The following is a 16,550-nucleotide window of genomic DNA, read 5'->3' as shown; positions in this document are numbered from 1 at the left end:
TAATTATTAATAACATATTCCAATAGTTATCCATTGTGTTTTTTTTTAATTATCAGTTATTCCCAAAGTGCATTTCTTTACTTGGGTGTCACCCCCTAACGGGTTTCACCCGGTGCGGACCGCACTCCCCTAGTGATGCCACTGGTGTTACTTATAGTTCGACAGCTACGCTGGGTAAGGCACTTATCTCGCATGGGGACGACCGTTTGTCAAAGGCAATTTATTTTGGTGAGCTACAAGGTTATCGGCGCACGCTATTAACAGCAGCTTAGGCGCCAACTCGCTTTAACTGACATAGTAGAGAGCACTTTGCAGCAGGTGGCTTCCAAACGAGACAGCTTGAGATTAAAAAGACCGCGGATACACATTTAAAAGCAAAACAAAATCCACTTCTGAGGACAGACGAAATCGGCGAAAAGAGAACCTAAATTCTATACTCTAATAAGAGCAATTATCAAGAATATCTATACTATAAAGTAGAATGTAAGGCGTATGTATGTATGTCCCGAATAGAAATCAAAATCGTTTGACCAATCTTGATAAAACTTGGCAAAAATGTTCCTTGGGTACTAACTTAGACCGTAGTGTATGTATTGTAGCCCTAAAACAAACTTAAGACCCTAAAAAAAAAGTTGACCAACTCTATGAAAGCATTATAACTTCATCGATCTAGGCCATGTTTAAATGAGAAAAGATAGAAAGGATCTAAATATATATTCATTCTGGTTCATCTAATTAGAAAGGTCACGCGTTCGCACGCACAGAATGAACTCTATCCAAGCCAATATTTAATCTAGATTAGTCTAGATCTAGATCTATGTCTAACTCAAGATCTACTTTATACTTTAACACATGAACATACAAAATTAAGTCTATTCATTTCAAATTTTAATCAAATATATTGTTACGTTCCTTTCTAAGATGAGACTCTTTGAACAGTACATTAACACTAAAACAACAACGTCATCGTTAGAACTCATTTAATTTCCATGAACACTAGAACACTATTTCGTTTCTATTTCTCCATTTTGGTTCTCCTCTCCTTTCAACACGCATTCCACATTTACACTAACATGCGCACGTAACACCTCCCCCCTGTTCAACAAGTTAGATGTACATCGAACGTCCAAAATACAAATCACAGAATACGTTATCAGACTATTCCAAATTTTAAAAAATTCTAAATTCTTTGTAACATACAGAACCATAATGTATAACCAAACAAAATCATACATAATGTCATATTAATACCAATACAATTCTACAATATAAAATCAATTATATTCATCACATTAATAACTGTTATTATGAGCAATTGAAACAACTTCTGTTAACATAAGTAATCATATTTCTATCAATGATTTGCTAAATAAAATTGTATCACATTTCATTCATACAACTCCCCACTCATAATTTCATACCTGTACAAAACACCCTCATTCCAGCCGCAATCAAATGGTTCACAACGAAACCTACCTTTCTCAATGCATATTGTAACCCCAACAATACGACTCACAACACTCCTAATACCATAGATTTAACCCAATGCTATTTAACTCTTAGTATCATCAGGCCTATATAATGATTCTAGTCTTGACGTTTCTTTTTATGTATTTCTACTACACCATTTCAATAATTTTCACACAAATGTAATTTTAATAGAATAATTATAATCAAACAAAATCACACAAAAATAAATACATTGTGCACAACCTATGTATCTACTTTCCACTACTTATATTCTTTTACATTTCCTATGTAGCCTTTACTAACTTCTATAAAGTAGTAGCCTTAACCTATATGCATATGTTACAACAATATCCAATTCATTACACATTTATTTATTCATTGTAGAATAGAACAATAATTAGTATCCATCATTCCCATCTTTTCTAATCATATCTATATAATTCTAACATTATTGACATGCCATCCTTTCCGCTTCCCTCCTTTGCAATGATGTCCCATTGTGATCCCACTACATGATGAGCTAGCTGTACTGTTTACTAGCCTGCTACTATCCCTATCTTTTCTCGTATACGCCTCTCCACTATTGTACCTTAATTCCTTAACTCTGCTTAAGTGTTGACACTGTCTTCTAGTATGCCTCCTTCTCCCACAATTAAAGCATAAGATGTATGGATTTCTACGTCTGTATGTGGGTTTAAATCGCTTTCCCTGTACCACTGATTGCCTTACTTTACTTTGATTTGGACCCATCCCGATTGCATCTCTTTCTACCTTATCTGTTAATTCTTTCTTCTCGTGCTCTCTGCTACCCATGTCATCTAATTGCTGGGATCTTATGTCCTCTTCCACATCCCCATTTCTACCACTGTCCCCTTAAAATACGGTGTGTCTATACTAACTTTAGCAATCGGTAATTGTACAATATTCCCATTAAACATAACACACTTCCTAGATTCGCCTATATATTCATGGTCTTCCACTAAATTCTTATTCACTCCAATAATAGTACTCCCTGTATCCCTGATGGTCTTGGCTGCCTTGTTTCCTACGAATGTCTGAAAAACCTCCAATGTTCCAGTATCAGATGACAATGATAAGCCTTGCTCTATTCTATCTTTCTCCCAGTCCTTTCTTTTCTATCTGTTTCCTTGATATCTTCCGTTGCGGCTATCATATTGTCTTTCATATGTACTACGTCTATAATGTCTATCCTGTGTCTCCCTTGTTCTGTGAGAGTTATTCTGTGTCTCACATGTTCTGTTACAGGCAACTATTTCTTCTGTATCACTGCCTCTAGATAATTTCTTCTCGGGATGTGCCACTTTATAAGCCCTTATCAGTCTTACTATGTCTTCTATGGATTTCGGTTTCCTCTCCAACAGAAATATTTTTAATTCCTCCTGACACTCGTAAATCACTTTGTCCAGCATGAGAAATGTCTTAAGACTGTCAAAGTTTTTTTTCTACCTCAGCAGTTTCTATCCAGTTATCGAAATGGCTGCTCATTCTGTCCAGGAATGTCTGCTATCATCCTCTGGTTCTAATTCACAATTGACAGACTGTTGGCGATAGAAAGCTTCTGTTTTCCCGAAAGTTCGAAGTAGTTGTTCTTTCACAATACTATAGTTACACTGGTTCATACATATTTTTGACGGCACCTCCGCTGTAAATGATCTAGTCCAGTGATGCTCAACCTAATTTGACCTGCGGGCCATTTTAACTTTCGACACGCGTGTTGCGGGCCACATCAACATAATGGTAAAATATGAAATCAAAATTCACTTGAAACCATTTGAAACTATTGGATCTAGTTCTTACATTAATTAATGGGATAGTTAAAGTCTATCATTTTTACGCGTCTAAAAAATGTTGCTTCATTTCTACTTTAAATGAGAGCAGCATTGTAGCTACTTTTACCACCAACTATTTTCTTGTCTCTTTTTGGTCAAATCTCTAGGCGTAGTTTAACCAATCTTTTATACGCAGCTCAAACCAAGAAGGCTCAAACCAAGAAGGCCTTCATATTTGTTTTATAATGCCACTGTATATGTTGTTTTTTTAAACATCCAGACTTTCTTTACAAAACAAACTATGTTGGCTTATTATCATGTTCCACAAAAAAGATCCATTCACTTATCCGGGTAGATTCTACATTCAGAGTTCCATTGCACAAACTCATACTCGTTAAAGGTCATGGTACCAATCCATCAGAGAAACAAGTGAGGGCCCTAACAAAGGTAAAGATATATTTTAAACTTTTTTTTGAAGGGGAGAGAATTTATTACTTTATGTGCCGACTTTTCGGCGGGCCGGATGCAACCACGACGCGGGCCGGTTCTGGCCCGCGGGCCGTACTTTGGGCATCACTGATCTAGTCAATAAGAATGTCCATTTGTCTTCAGGGTATTCCAGTTCTCTCATTTCTATTTCAAACCTTTTCAGAAAAATGTCAATGTCCATTTTATCTTCGTTGAATATCAAACCTTTATATTTCGCCAGTTTATTCCCTGTAGTGTCACTCTATCTTTTATCACCCTCTTTTCCTTGGTCTGTTTTCAACTTTTTCTCCGCCGTCTCTTTTTCAAACGCCAATCTTTCTCTTTCAATGGCAACTAATTCGTTTTTCTTTTCCCTTTCAATGGCAATCTTTTCATTTTCTTTCTTTTCCTTCATAGCTAACTTTTCATTTTCTTTCTTTTCCTTCATAGCTAACTTTTCATTTTCTTTCTTTTCCTTCATAGCTAACTTTTCATGTTCTTTCTTTTCCTTCATAGCTAACTTTTCATGTTCTTTCTTTTCCTTCATAGCTAACTTTTCATTTTCTTTCTTTTCCTTCATAGCTAACTTTTCATTTTCTTTCTTTTCCTTCATAGCTAACTTTTCATGTTCTTTCTTTTCCTTCATAGCTAACTTTTCATTTTCTTTCTTTTCCTTCATAGCTAACTTTTCATGTTCTTTCTTTTCCTTCATAGCTAACTTTTCATTTTCTTTCTTTTCCTTCATAGCTAACTTTTCATTTTCTTTCTTTTCCTTCATAGCTAACTTTTCATTTTCTTTCTTTTCCTTCATAGCTAACTTTTCATTTTCTTTCTTTTCCTTCATAGCTAACTTTTCATTTTCTTTCTTTTCCTTCATAGCTAACTTTTCATTTTCTTTCTTTTCCTTCATAGCTAACTTTTCATTTTCTTTCTTTTCCTTCATAGCTAACTTTTCATTTTCTTTCTTTTCCTTCATAGCTAACTTTTCATTTTCTTTCTTTTCCTTCATAGCTAACTTTTCTCTTTCTCTTTTGTCCTCCTTGTCTAATCTTTCATTTTCTTTTTCTCTTTCTCTTTTGTCCTCCATGTCTAGTCTTTCCTTTTTTTTTCTCTTTTGTCCTCCATGTCTAATCTCTCCTTTTCTTTTTCTCTTTCCATTGCTAATCTCTCCTTTTCTTTTTCTCTTTCCATTGCTAATCTCTCCTTTTCTTTTTCTCTTTCCATTACTAATCTCTGATTTCTCCCTCTCCACCAACCTTTCTTGTACGTATTTTCTTAGTTCTGCTCCTTCAAGCTCCAATAACCTCCCTTCTTCTTTCAACGCTGCTACCTCAGCCTTGTCCGCCATTTTCTATTACTACTAATCGAATTGATACTATCCTGTCTCTAGATCTAGACTTTAATATCTCTACTGTCTGTTGACAGGAGATTCACTGTGTATAAAGGAATATGTAGGTTTTACCTTTACGTTGGGCGCCACTTGTTACGTTCCTTTCTAAGATGAGACTCTTTGAACAGTACACTAAAACAACAACGTCATCGTTTAGAACTCATTTAATTTCCATGAGCACTAGAACACCATTTCGTTTCTATTTCTCCATTTTGGTTCTCCTCTTCTTTCAACACGCATTCGCACCATTTCACATTTACACTAACATGCGCACGTAACATATATGTAGGCCCATAAGCAAATGTTTTTATTTGAAAAAATGCATTTAAGTCGATTAGCTATTTTTAAAGTTCCATTCATACTATTTTTACATTCACGCATTCCGCATTCGCTTTACTTATAAAATTATTATTTCGTTCACAAAACACTCTCAGTGACTATATCGACCGTGATACGCAAATAAAGACCCTCGGTCCGCGGGTAATATATGTCTAGTATAATATACAGCAGAAAGTAAGACATGTGTATGTCCCGCATAGAAATCAAAACCGATTGACCAATCTTGATCCAACTTGGCAATAGAAGTTCTTTAAGTACTAACTGGAACAGTAACACAGTAACGTATGTAAAGTAGCCCCAAAACAACATTAAGACCCTCAAAAACCCAACTCTATGAAAGTATTACTATTTCATGGATCATGGGCGTAGCAAAGTGGGGGGTTAGGGTTCAACCACCCCCCCCGAAATGAAATCCCCCTTCAGGTGGGGGGGGGTAGGTCGGAATTTAGTGACTATTTTTAGTGACCCCCGAAAGGGGAAAAAACTCTATTAATTTTGTGTGGAATGTCTGTCCGTCCGTCCTTCCCGTTTAGATCTGGTAAACTAGAAAAGATAGTGAAAATCCGACATCACAATATTTTAGACCATTCAAAATTCTGATGCAACGGCTACTTTTTTCTTTTCTGAAATCGAAAAATCTAATTTTTTAAATCACTTATGCAAGCAGTTTTTTCATAAAAATACACCACTTTTAAAACTAATCACTATTAATAGAAACACGGAGGCTCTTTAGTAGGGGAGCAGAATGACAGTGAAATGTCTAACACATTTATGCAAATGGTTTTAGATTTTTGTCAGAAAAATTATTATTTTTTACATTTCACTTTCACTTGCACCTATCCTTTGGACCGCTGGGACACCACACAAGATCTGTCAACCTTCTTTCTCCATTCTTCTTATTCATTTGTCTTTGATAGAATTTCATTCTGATGTTCATTCATTTGTAAGTTTTAGCTCCATTCATAATATTTTTATACTCATGTATTCGATTTACTTATAACATTATTATTTTGTTTAATTGTTTCGTTTCTAATACACTATATCAGTAACTATTTCAGTGATATGCAAAATATATATATATATATATATATATATATATATATATATATATATATATATATATATATATATATATATATATATATATATATATATTTATTTATTTATATACACACTAATACAATTATTTTAATGCAGCATCTTCCTCTGTTGAAGGAAAAAGTGAAGGTTGATTTTTACCAAAGTAAGTATTCATTTAATTCATTTATATAGTTGATAAAATAAAATAGGCATTCAATTATGTATTAAAGTAGTATTACCCGGTAAGGCTGTCGTTTGGTATTTGAGTGTGTGTGTATTATAATACCAATTAGCTTTTTTTTCATTTTTTTTGTTGTTTTAAACATTAGCTCACTCAAAGTTCAATATACGGAAATAATAAAACAAACCGGAAGAATATACTTTAGGCAAAATAACAGTGCAATGCAACCTCGATGCGTGGCGACAATTGTTTTAGAAAATGTATAGGTTCATTATACTGAGATTTTAATGATATAAGTATTGTACTTAAAAGTAAAGACCTGATTTTTCATCACTAATGGCAGTCAACTATGAAATAACTGCAGTAAAACATTTTTTTACTATAGTATTGGATGTTACATTCATCCCTGTTATTGTGTCATGATAACATTAACGTTGTTAATCATTTTAATACCATTCCATCTATCTTTTTACATTTTCAACACATTATTATTATGTTAGAAATGAACGAGTAGTCATTCTCTGGCGCTGCCAGGGTCGAGTTTCGCTAAAGAGAAACAAAATTCATCGTAGTCCCTTTAACAGTTTCCACTGAGGAATTTTCTGGCGATGTGGCAGGTCTGCAGCAGTACCGCCCTCTGACAGGCAACGAAGATGTTCCTAGGAATGTTAAGGGCCTTGAAGGTGTCTGTGAGGTCAGTTTTTATTATCCCCTCGGTTGATATAACAATGGGGTATATTGTTATTTTGGACAATTTCCATAGACGCTTAATCTCCAAGCCCAGGTTCCCATATTTTCTTTGTTTTTCTATCTCAGTTTTTCTTAAATTATGAGACAGTGGTACGGCGATATCGATAATGATAGCGGTTTTTTCTTTTTTATCGATGAATAGCAGATCCGGGCGATTGAAATCTACCGTTTTGTCGGTCAGAATAGGTCTATCCCAGTACAGCTGATGTTCAGTAGACTCGAGAACCTCTTGCGGAGAGTATTTATAATAAGGGGGAGTGTCCTTAACGATCAATTTGTACGTCAAAGCCAGGTGTTGGTGTATTAACTTTGCAACTTGGTTATGGCGACCTAGGTAGGCTGATTCTGATAGGGCTGGACATCCTGCCATAATGTGTTCAATCGACTCGCCCACATTTCCACATTTTCGGCATTTGTCGACAACATTGAGTTTCAGGATATGCTTCTCGTAATTTTTTGTCCTGATTACTCTGTCCTGTATTGCTGTAACAAAGCCTTCTGTTTCAGGGTAGAGATGACCTGCTTTGAGCCATGTTAAGGAAGCAGCCTTGTCGATGTTGTCCCCATGTAATGAAGCCCGAAATTTTCCGTGGAGTGTTTTTTCTTCCCATTGGCGAATCTCATGCCCTACGTCGTCCAAAACGACATTGACATCAGCATTGTGTAGGTTCAGAGGGGTTGCATCGGAGTCGTATTTCCGTAGGAAGGAAACTAATTTGTTGCTGGAGGCTAGCAGTTTTGATCGTATTTTTAAAACTTGCATCTTACACAATTTGAAGTTCTGCAATCCACGACCCCCATCCTTCCTGGGCAGGTATAACCTTATGGTGGAGGACTTGGGGTGTAGGCATCGAAACTTGGTTAGTAATTTTCTAGTGAGTCTGTCAATGTCATGTAGGGCGGTGTCAGTCCATTTGATCACACCGAACGTGTAAAGGAGCACTGGGACGGCCCAGCTGTTTATTACAGTGATGAGATTACTGCCAGACAGTTTGGTGTTGAGGATTTTATTAACTCTTTGCTTATATTTACCAAGAAAGTCCTCTTTTAATTTCTTATGGTTTATCTTGGCATTCTGGTTTATTCCAAGATATTTATAAAGAGAGGCAGAGTTCAATTCCTCGATGCCTTCAAATTCAATGTTGGTGTTCGTTGCCTTGCCCTTTTAAATGCTTATGATGCCACACTTATCCGGGCCAAAAGACATACAAATATCGTCACTAAAGCATTTTACCGTTTTGATTAAGGTGTGTAACATTTGCTCGGTTTCTGCATGTAGCTTTAGATCATCCATGTATAATAAGTGGGACACACATTTTGTACATTTAGTGTCAACCCTGAAACCGTTTGTAGAGTCTTGGAGTAATGTAGATAGAGGATTAATCGCTAGGCAGAACCAGAGTGGAGATAGTGAGTCACCCTGGTATATACCTCTTCTTATGTGCACAGAACCTAGTTTATCACGATTAAGGTGCAGATTTATCTTCCAGTTATTCATACAGACTTTCAATAATTGTTTTATTCTTGGGTTGATTCTATGAATATCCAGGGTTTTTAATAGCCAATCATGCGGAACTGTATCGAAAGCTTTTTTGTAGTCGATGTAACACATGTGTAAATTTCTCTTTCTTCTATTAGCTTGATGCAATACAATATCTATAGTTAGCTGTACTTTACAGCCCATCGACTCTTCAATGCAACCTTGTTGTTCCTCTGCTAGTAGTTTATGGGCAGAACAAAATTGATACATTTTACTTTTTAAAAGTGAACTTAATAGTTTATACACCACTGACAGACAAGTATAGGGCGATAGTTTGATGGTTGATTCGGATCCCTTTTTTTTTGAGGAGGAGAGATGTTCTTCCTTTCAGTAGTTGCTTTATTCTTCTGTAGATTCTATGAATTTCCAGGGTTTTCAACAGCCAATCATGCGGAACTGAATCGATTGCTTTTTTTTAGTCGATGTAGCACATGTGTAAGTTTCTTTTTCTTCTATTAGCTTGGTACAATATTATACCATCTATAGTAAGCTCTAATTTACATCCCATGGACTCTTCAATGCAACCTTGTTGTTCCTCTGCTAATAGCTTATGGGCAGAGCAAAATTTATACATTTTACTTTTTAATAGTGAAGTTAATAATTAATACACAACTGACAGATAAATGATAGGGCGATAGTTTGATGGTTGATTCGGATCCCTTTTTTTTTTGAGGAGGAGAGATGTTCTTCCTTCAGTGAGTTCTAACAGCATTCAAGACGGTTCTGATATTAACACGTTAAAATTTGATGTTAGTGGTACATGTATGGCTGTAAGTTTTTTCAACTAAAAGTTGTGTATATTGTCCGGGCCGGGAGCAGTCCAGTTGTGAGTTTTTGATATAGCTGCTGAGACTTCCTCGGCTGTGAAATCCTCATCAGGCATTTCTGGTATTAGGTTGTTCGTAGTTTCGATTTCGTCGATCCAGTCAGTATGTACGTTGTAATGTAGAGAGTCAGACCAAAGCGCTGCCCAATAGTCGATGAGCGCGCCGTGTTTAGTGCTATCAATGTTTTGAATTTTGTCAGCATCTTTATCAGCTAGTTTACGAAAGAACTGTTTTCTTTTGTGTTGAAATAAAGCATTGTGCTCTTTCCTTTTAGTGGTTTCGTTGTAGCGCTCTAACCTAGCTCCCTTTAGATTAACTTTCTGTCTCAGCGTACCTTTCAAAGATAAGAGTTTTGTGTGGCTGTCACAGTCCGTCAGTTTGATTCCAGTTGTTCTTAATATGCACTTCATTTTGTTAAGAATGTTCGCGGACTTGTTGTTTCCAAGATATTGTCCAATTGTATCCATTTGGCTCCTCAGCTGATTAATATTGTCTTCAAGGCGCTTTTTCCATGCTGGCATATGTTGTTTTGGTCCCTGATTAATTAGGCCTAGCTCGAAGGTCTTTTGTCAGGAGAGCTCCGTGACAGCCACCGTAACTGCACCCAAGTACAGAGATCTCAGCACACCCACCTTTACTCACCATTTCGTTCCAGCTAGGTTTTTTACGATGTTCAACCTCTCGGAGGCTGTTTCGCGTACATGCTGGATATGGTCGCACAAGGTCAATTTCTGATCGAGGATACCGTTGTCAATGCTTGCTGGAGAGTGCCAATGAGCTGCTGGCGATCTCTCCCTGACTCCCACAACATGATGTCGTCTGCAAACAGAAGCTTCTGGCATTGTAATAGGGCCGGTAAGTCGTTGATGAACGCAAGAAAGAGTGAACAACTGAGTGCCGACTCTTGCGGCAGCCCTGCTCCATTGGAATTTTCCTCGACACGTGCTTACCAACTCGTGCAGCACCGTTCGCTCCATGAGGAAATTTTGGATCCACCTAAGCATATGAGAACCCACACCTAGGTTCATGAGCTTTAGCAACAAACCGGGCCTCCAAGCTCTTTCATAGGCTTGTTTGAGATCGATGAAAACTGCTAGTGTCGACTGACCAGGTCGATTCGTGTTGCCCTACTGGAAGCAGTCCGCCATTTTTTGCATGAATAGCGTCACGTGGTAGATCGCATTTCGGTGCTACCTGAACCCGCCCTGCTCATTTCTTTCGTTTCTAGGAACCGTACGAGCCTTTTGTTAACCATGCGTTCCGCCGTCTTCCCAACGTTGGACGTCAACGAGATGGGTCGATAGTTTCCGCCCGGTCTGGGACATTTCCCTTCTTGAGAAGGGGTACGATCGTTGCCTCCCGCCAAGCCTTAGGGAAATCCCCGTGAGTCCATGTTCGATTGATTAATTCCAACAATTTCCGTCTGCCGATGGGGGCCAAAATTCTTAAGCATCTAGTTGCTAAGACCATCTGGTCCCGGTGCTTTCTGTAACTTGCACTTCCGAAGTGCAAAGGCTAGCTCTCCATGGGTAAAAGCGTTAGTGAATGTGCTCGTCTCATCTTCGCCATAGACCATGATGCATTTAGCTTTGGCCTTTTTGATGTCATTAAGGGCTTCCGAAACGTCGCTCCGTTTCGCTGACTTAGAAATGGCCGCAAAGGCACGGTTCAGAGCGTTCGACCATTTACGGTCTGTGACCACCATGCCTTGAGCCGTTAGTAGGAGCGCAGCTGCTTTTGGTTCTTTCGCCCTAGCCAAGTTATTAAGGAGTTTCCATGCCTTCCGTCCATCCGCAAGATCAAAGTTGGCGCAGGTCTTGGCCCACTTTAGTCTCGTACCCTCCGCTATGGCTTCCTGTACCTCAACCGACAGCTTATTGTAAGCACCTCTGGTATAATCGTTTTGTAGACGACTGTGCCGCCTGCGTGCAGCCCTCCTCATTCGGATTAGGCGTGCCAAAACGGAAGACCAAAAGGGCCTAAACTTTTGCCCACCATAGGACCACGGAATCGCCCTACAAGCGGTGCTCAGAATGGCCTTCACGAAGAGTCGGTAAGCCCGGTTAATGCATTCAGCTTGGACTTCCAAACCCTTTCATAGAGGCATCCGATGCACTCTTAAACAGGCCCCAATTGGCACGATTGTACACCCATTTTGGTTCTTCGTGTCGAGCTTTGCGAGTTCGATAGTAACCAAGACGGCAGGTGGTCACTACCAACATCTTCGAGTACGTCCACTCTAGATTGCAACTTTAAATCAGCTGACACTAGTGACAAGTCTGGTCGCGACACGCCCCCATTGTGAGTGTGCAAAAAGGTCGGGGGGGGGCAGTCTCTACCCTGCAAAACAACCAGATTTGTTTCGTCGCATATCTCGAGCAGTCGCTGCCCTCTGACGTTTGTCTCCTGACACCCCCAGGTGGGTGACTTAGCGTTAAAATCACTTGCAACGATCATCCTTTTGCCGTAGGACTCACGCAATTTGAATTGCAACTCAGACTTGGGTGGGTTGTAGAGGTTTACGCATGTGAATCGCTGACAACATTTGAACACCTTTACTATCAGCGAATCCGTCTGTCAGGGTCCCACAGGGGAGCTGGATTCCACAACACGGGCCGTTAACGAATTCCTCACAAACGTTACGAGTACCTGGCACCGTGAGCAGGAACACGGTAAGCCGTAAAGCCATAAAGAAGGGGTGGTCTCTCGTCCGAGCGTTGAGTTTCCTGGCACATAAGGACATCTGCCTCGTATAGCTCTACAATTGTATGGACCTCGACCCGTTTCAGCGAGATCTCCCGATTCAGTTTAAGGATGATTATCCGAAGTTGTTTCCTACGGTCGTAACCGGTCGGGGGTGCACCACTACCCCCTTTTGCCTTGCCTCTTTGTACGGTCACCTTTCGGGATTTAGTGGGGGGCACAACTCCCCCGAATGTGCTAAAGGCCGTCGAGGCACTCTGGGGCGATGGACTGAACCCGGGCGTTGTGCCCGGGGGGGGGGGCGCTGGCCACCTGACACACCATGAAGAGGGAACCGTTCCCCCTTTAAAAGATAGGTTTTCCAATGGTATACACTTTGCCGTTATGTGGTCAGGGCCTATTAACTCGGTCCTGCCCGTACCCGCTTTTTCGAATACAGAACTGAACATGAAAATGAGAGAGAGGTTGCCCCAGGTGGGGCGTATTGGTTGCACGTTAGACAAGTATGCCTGTCCCATTGGTTAGACAATAGCTTAATACCCTTGACTGGTGTCCAAGGTTGCTGAACCGTTGCCGGCACTGCCTGCTCATCTTAGCGTAAGAGGAAATTTTAAAAGTTTCTTACAACGTTCGTAACCAATGCCGTCGGCGCGGTGGTTTTGTGCAATGCGGTGTTTCCGGAAACACTGGCCTCGAGACCTCTCAACGTTTATGACACGCTTTTACTTCTAGCGCATCGACCTCCAGCTTTTCGCCTCCATACCTAACCTTGTGAGTCAGATGCAGTGGCCACTAGGCTCGCCATGCTCCCTCCACACGTTGGGAGCGGAGTTGTGTGGCTATTTTCACATTGGTCCATTGGCCTTTAAAATCGTAATCAAAAACCAGTTCCTTTTGACCACCCCGGGGGGTGTTCACTCGGCAACCACGGTGAGGTAGTAGCTGGAACTGCCGAGGGTAAACTAAATCGCTGGACAGAACACTACAGCCTGCTATTTGGTGACAAGAGGCACGTATCGGAGGAATCGCTGGCAAATGTTCCTCAGAAAAATTATGAGAGAGGAGCTCGACAACCCACCTACATTTGAGGAAATTAAAACAGCAATTCATAGACTCAAAAAACACAAATCACCTGGTTCTGATGGACTGAAATATTTAAAATGGGTGGTGTCGCCCTAACCGAGAAGCTAACAGACTTGTTTGCTCTATTCTGGGAGAAGTGCATGGTCCCAACTGCACTTCGAGGTTCCGTAATCATATCCCTATATAAAAGGCTGACAAGTCTACTTCAACTATCAAGACATTACACTTCTGTCAGTAGCAAGAAAGATCTTTGCACGCATCTGCGAAGGTTTGATTTGTGATAGGGCAGAGATATTGTGAACATATAATATTTACAACAGATTTTTATTAAATTATTAAATTTTTACTATCTTTACTATCTTAACTGTGAACTTGTGATATGAATGGAGAGTTAGCCTTGAGGAATTACGGGCACGACATGGCGTAAAGTGTGCCGATGTGCCAAAATCCCAAAATACAAATACCGACAGTTACGCACGTATCACGTATGGGGCACGAACGTATGCCAAAAGCAGTTTATATGGTGAGCTAAAAGGTGGTCGACGTAACAGAAGTGCCCCACGGAAACGCAAGACCAACTTAGGCGTCAATTCGCCTTATCTGACAGAGAAGAGAATACTTGGTTGCAAGGGGCATAAGATCGAGAAAGCTGGAGGTCACTCACAAAGGCCGCGGTATACACATTTGAGACCAAAAGAAAATCCGCTTCAGAGGACAGACGCAGACGGCAAAAAGAAAATCTTAATCGACCACCGGCGGACAATGGATGTGGCAAAATATGTAGGTCACAGCTGGGCCTGCATATCTACGGGAAATACTGCATTCCTCATTTATCTTCGGACTCGAAGACAAGCCTTATTATATAGAAGAGGTTATTTTTAGCTTCAAACCCCGCTGGATGGGGGTTTAAACTCAAAACACCCTTGGCTACGCTCATAGAATTTTGAGTGTGGAATTTGCTTTTTTTATATTGAAGAGATGGTTTTTTAACTTCAAACCCCGCTGGAGGGGGGTTTTAAACACAAAATCCCTCTTGGCTACGCTCATAGAATCTGGTGACTGATGTATGCTTTTGTCTTATATTGAAGAGAGGTTTTATCGTAAAAAAATTTCGAAGGGGTTTTTAAAATTAAATCCCCCTTAGCTATGCTCTTGGAATTTGAGGGTTGTCGTTTTTTTTTTATAGAAGAACCCCCATTGGCTGCGCTGGGGCTAGTGATGGTAAAATATTAAAATCTCACCTAAAATAAAAAAATCAAAACAAAGAATCAGTCACTAAATTCCATATACACTTCCTGCCGGGGGAGGGGATTTTATTTTAGGGGGAGGGGTACAACCCCCCCCCCCCCCCCCCGGCTACCTCTATCCGCACCAACACCAGAGTTATAACAATAAATTAAAGTGTAAGTGATCATTGTGTATTTCAAGACCAGTGTAGATTATATTTATGTATCATGTTCATGGAAATCGGATTCATCTTGTCTTATATTTTATGCAAATACACACCCTATTATACAGTGAAGAGTTAAGTCATCGTATGTTACGTCAGAAAGTAGTTTATTTGATTGTCGTTGTCCAGTCTCCAGACTGTAATACTGTTCACAGCTCACTAGCAGATCCAGGGGGTGGGCGGTATGTGCGTATTTATAGAGAAATTACAAAATTTCTGTGCAAATTTATTTACTTATTTTCATAATATAATAATAATAATATATGCTTAATATGTACATTTTACCCAATTTCAATATTTTAATGCCCCCTCTCTGGTATGTTGTAGAGTAGAGGGCTGCGATTGCAATACCGTTTTCCCACCAAAACCCCTTGGATGAATGGACGAAAATCTATAGAGAAATTCTATAGAGAAATTGCTTAATTTGTGTATACAATTATTTACTTATCTTAATAGTATATTTACTTATCATAATATATATATATATATATACTAATTTTCAAGCCCCCCTTCACTTATGTTGTCCGATTCTGTGGGATGGCATCTACCGCCCCAATCCTAAACCTTCGCATGGGTGATGTTTTTTTTTAATAATTTGTGTATAAAATATTTTACTTATGATATCTTAATAATGTTTGCTAATTATTGATATTGTAGCTAATTGTATCTGTATAATACCCATGTCTCAGATCCACATAGAAGGGTCGAGAGAACCACCACTTGGTAGACATTGATTTTTGTAGGCAAGCAGAACGATTTACTACTGGCCCTGGCTAGAAGTTTATCAACTTCCCTTGAAAGCGTGGCGTCATTTGATACTATATTTCCTCGATAAGTGAAGTGGTCTACCACGTTAAGGGGCTGTCCGTTTACGGTGATCTTTTGGGCTAAGGAGGTTTTATTGGATGACTTCTGGAACATGACTTCTGTTTTCTCGAGTTTTATAGGTAAACCGAAAGAGACGGCAGCGTATGAAAAGTCGTTGACTGCGTTTTAAAGATAATGTGTTCATTGTGAGCTAGCAGGGCGCAATCATCGGCATAGAGAAGCTCCGTTATGACCATCTCTTTTGTTTTTGTATGAGATAGTAGATTTCGAAGATTGAACAAATTGCCGTCCGAACAAAACCTGTTGTAGAAGCTTTCGTGCAATCGCTGCCTCATTTGACCAGGCATTACGCCATAGAAAAGATAGCGAATAGAGTAGGGCAAGTACACAGTACACCTGCAAGTACACAGCCCTGCTTCACGGCATTTTCTATTGGTAAGTGATCAGACAGGTCAGCTTTGTGTCTAATCTGGCCTTGAGCGCTTTCACCAAAGATGCTTGCACTCCATTATGGACATGCGGTGGCAAGACCACACTACAAGCAGCGATGTCCTGCGAACGCCAGCATGGACAGTATTGAGGGACTTCTTATGGTCCGACAGTTACGCTCGGCAGGGCACGTATCCCGTATGGGGCACGAACGTATGCCAA

At 39.6% G+C, this 16,550-nt stretch overlaps 1 protein-coding gene across 6 annotated transcripts in view; it reads left to right on the top strand.

Moving 5' to 3' along the window:
• The window catches only part of LOC106069841 (lysophospholipase D GDPD1-like), a 256,943-nt gene that overhangs the window by 117,292 nt on the left and 123,101 nt on the right, over positions 1-16,550 (top strand). For all 6 annotated transcript variants that reach the window (XM_056006398.1, XM_056006396.1, XM_056006399.1 and 3 more), the window contains one exon: positions 6,655-6,700. In XM_056006398.1, coding sequence (XP_055862373.1) covers positions 6,655-6,700 — 46 coding nt within the window. The remainder of the gene's footprint in view (positions 1-6,654; positions 6,701-16,550) is intronic.

Source organism: Biomphalaria glabrata, chromosome 12 (assembly GCF_947242115.1).
Source record: "Biomphalaria glabrata chromosome 12, xgBioGlab47.1, whole genome shotgun sequence".
Classification (NCBI taxonomy): Eukaryota; Metazoa; Mollusca; class Gastropoda; family Planorbidae; genus Biomphalaria; species Biomphalaria glabrata.
The sequence above is the reverse complement of the archived record's forward strand: the minus strand, read 5'-3'. Positions and strand labels throughout refer to the sequence as shown.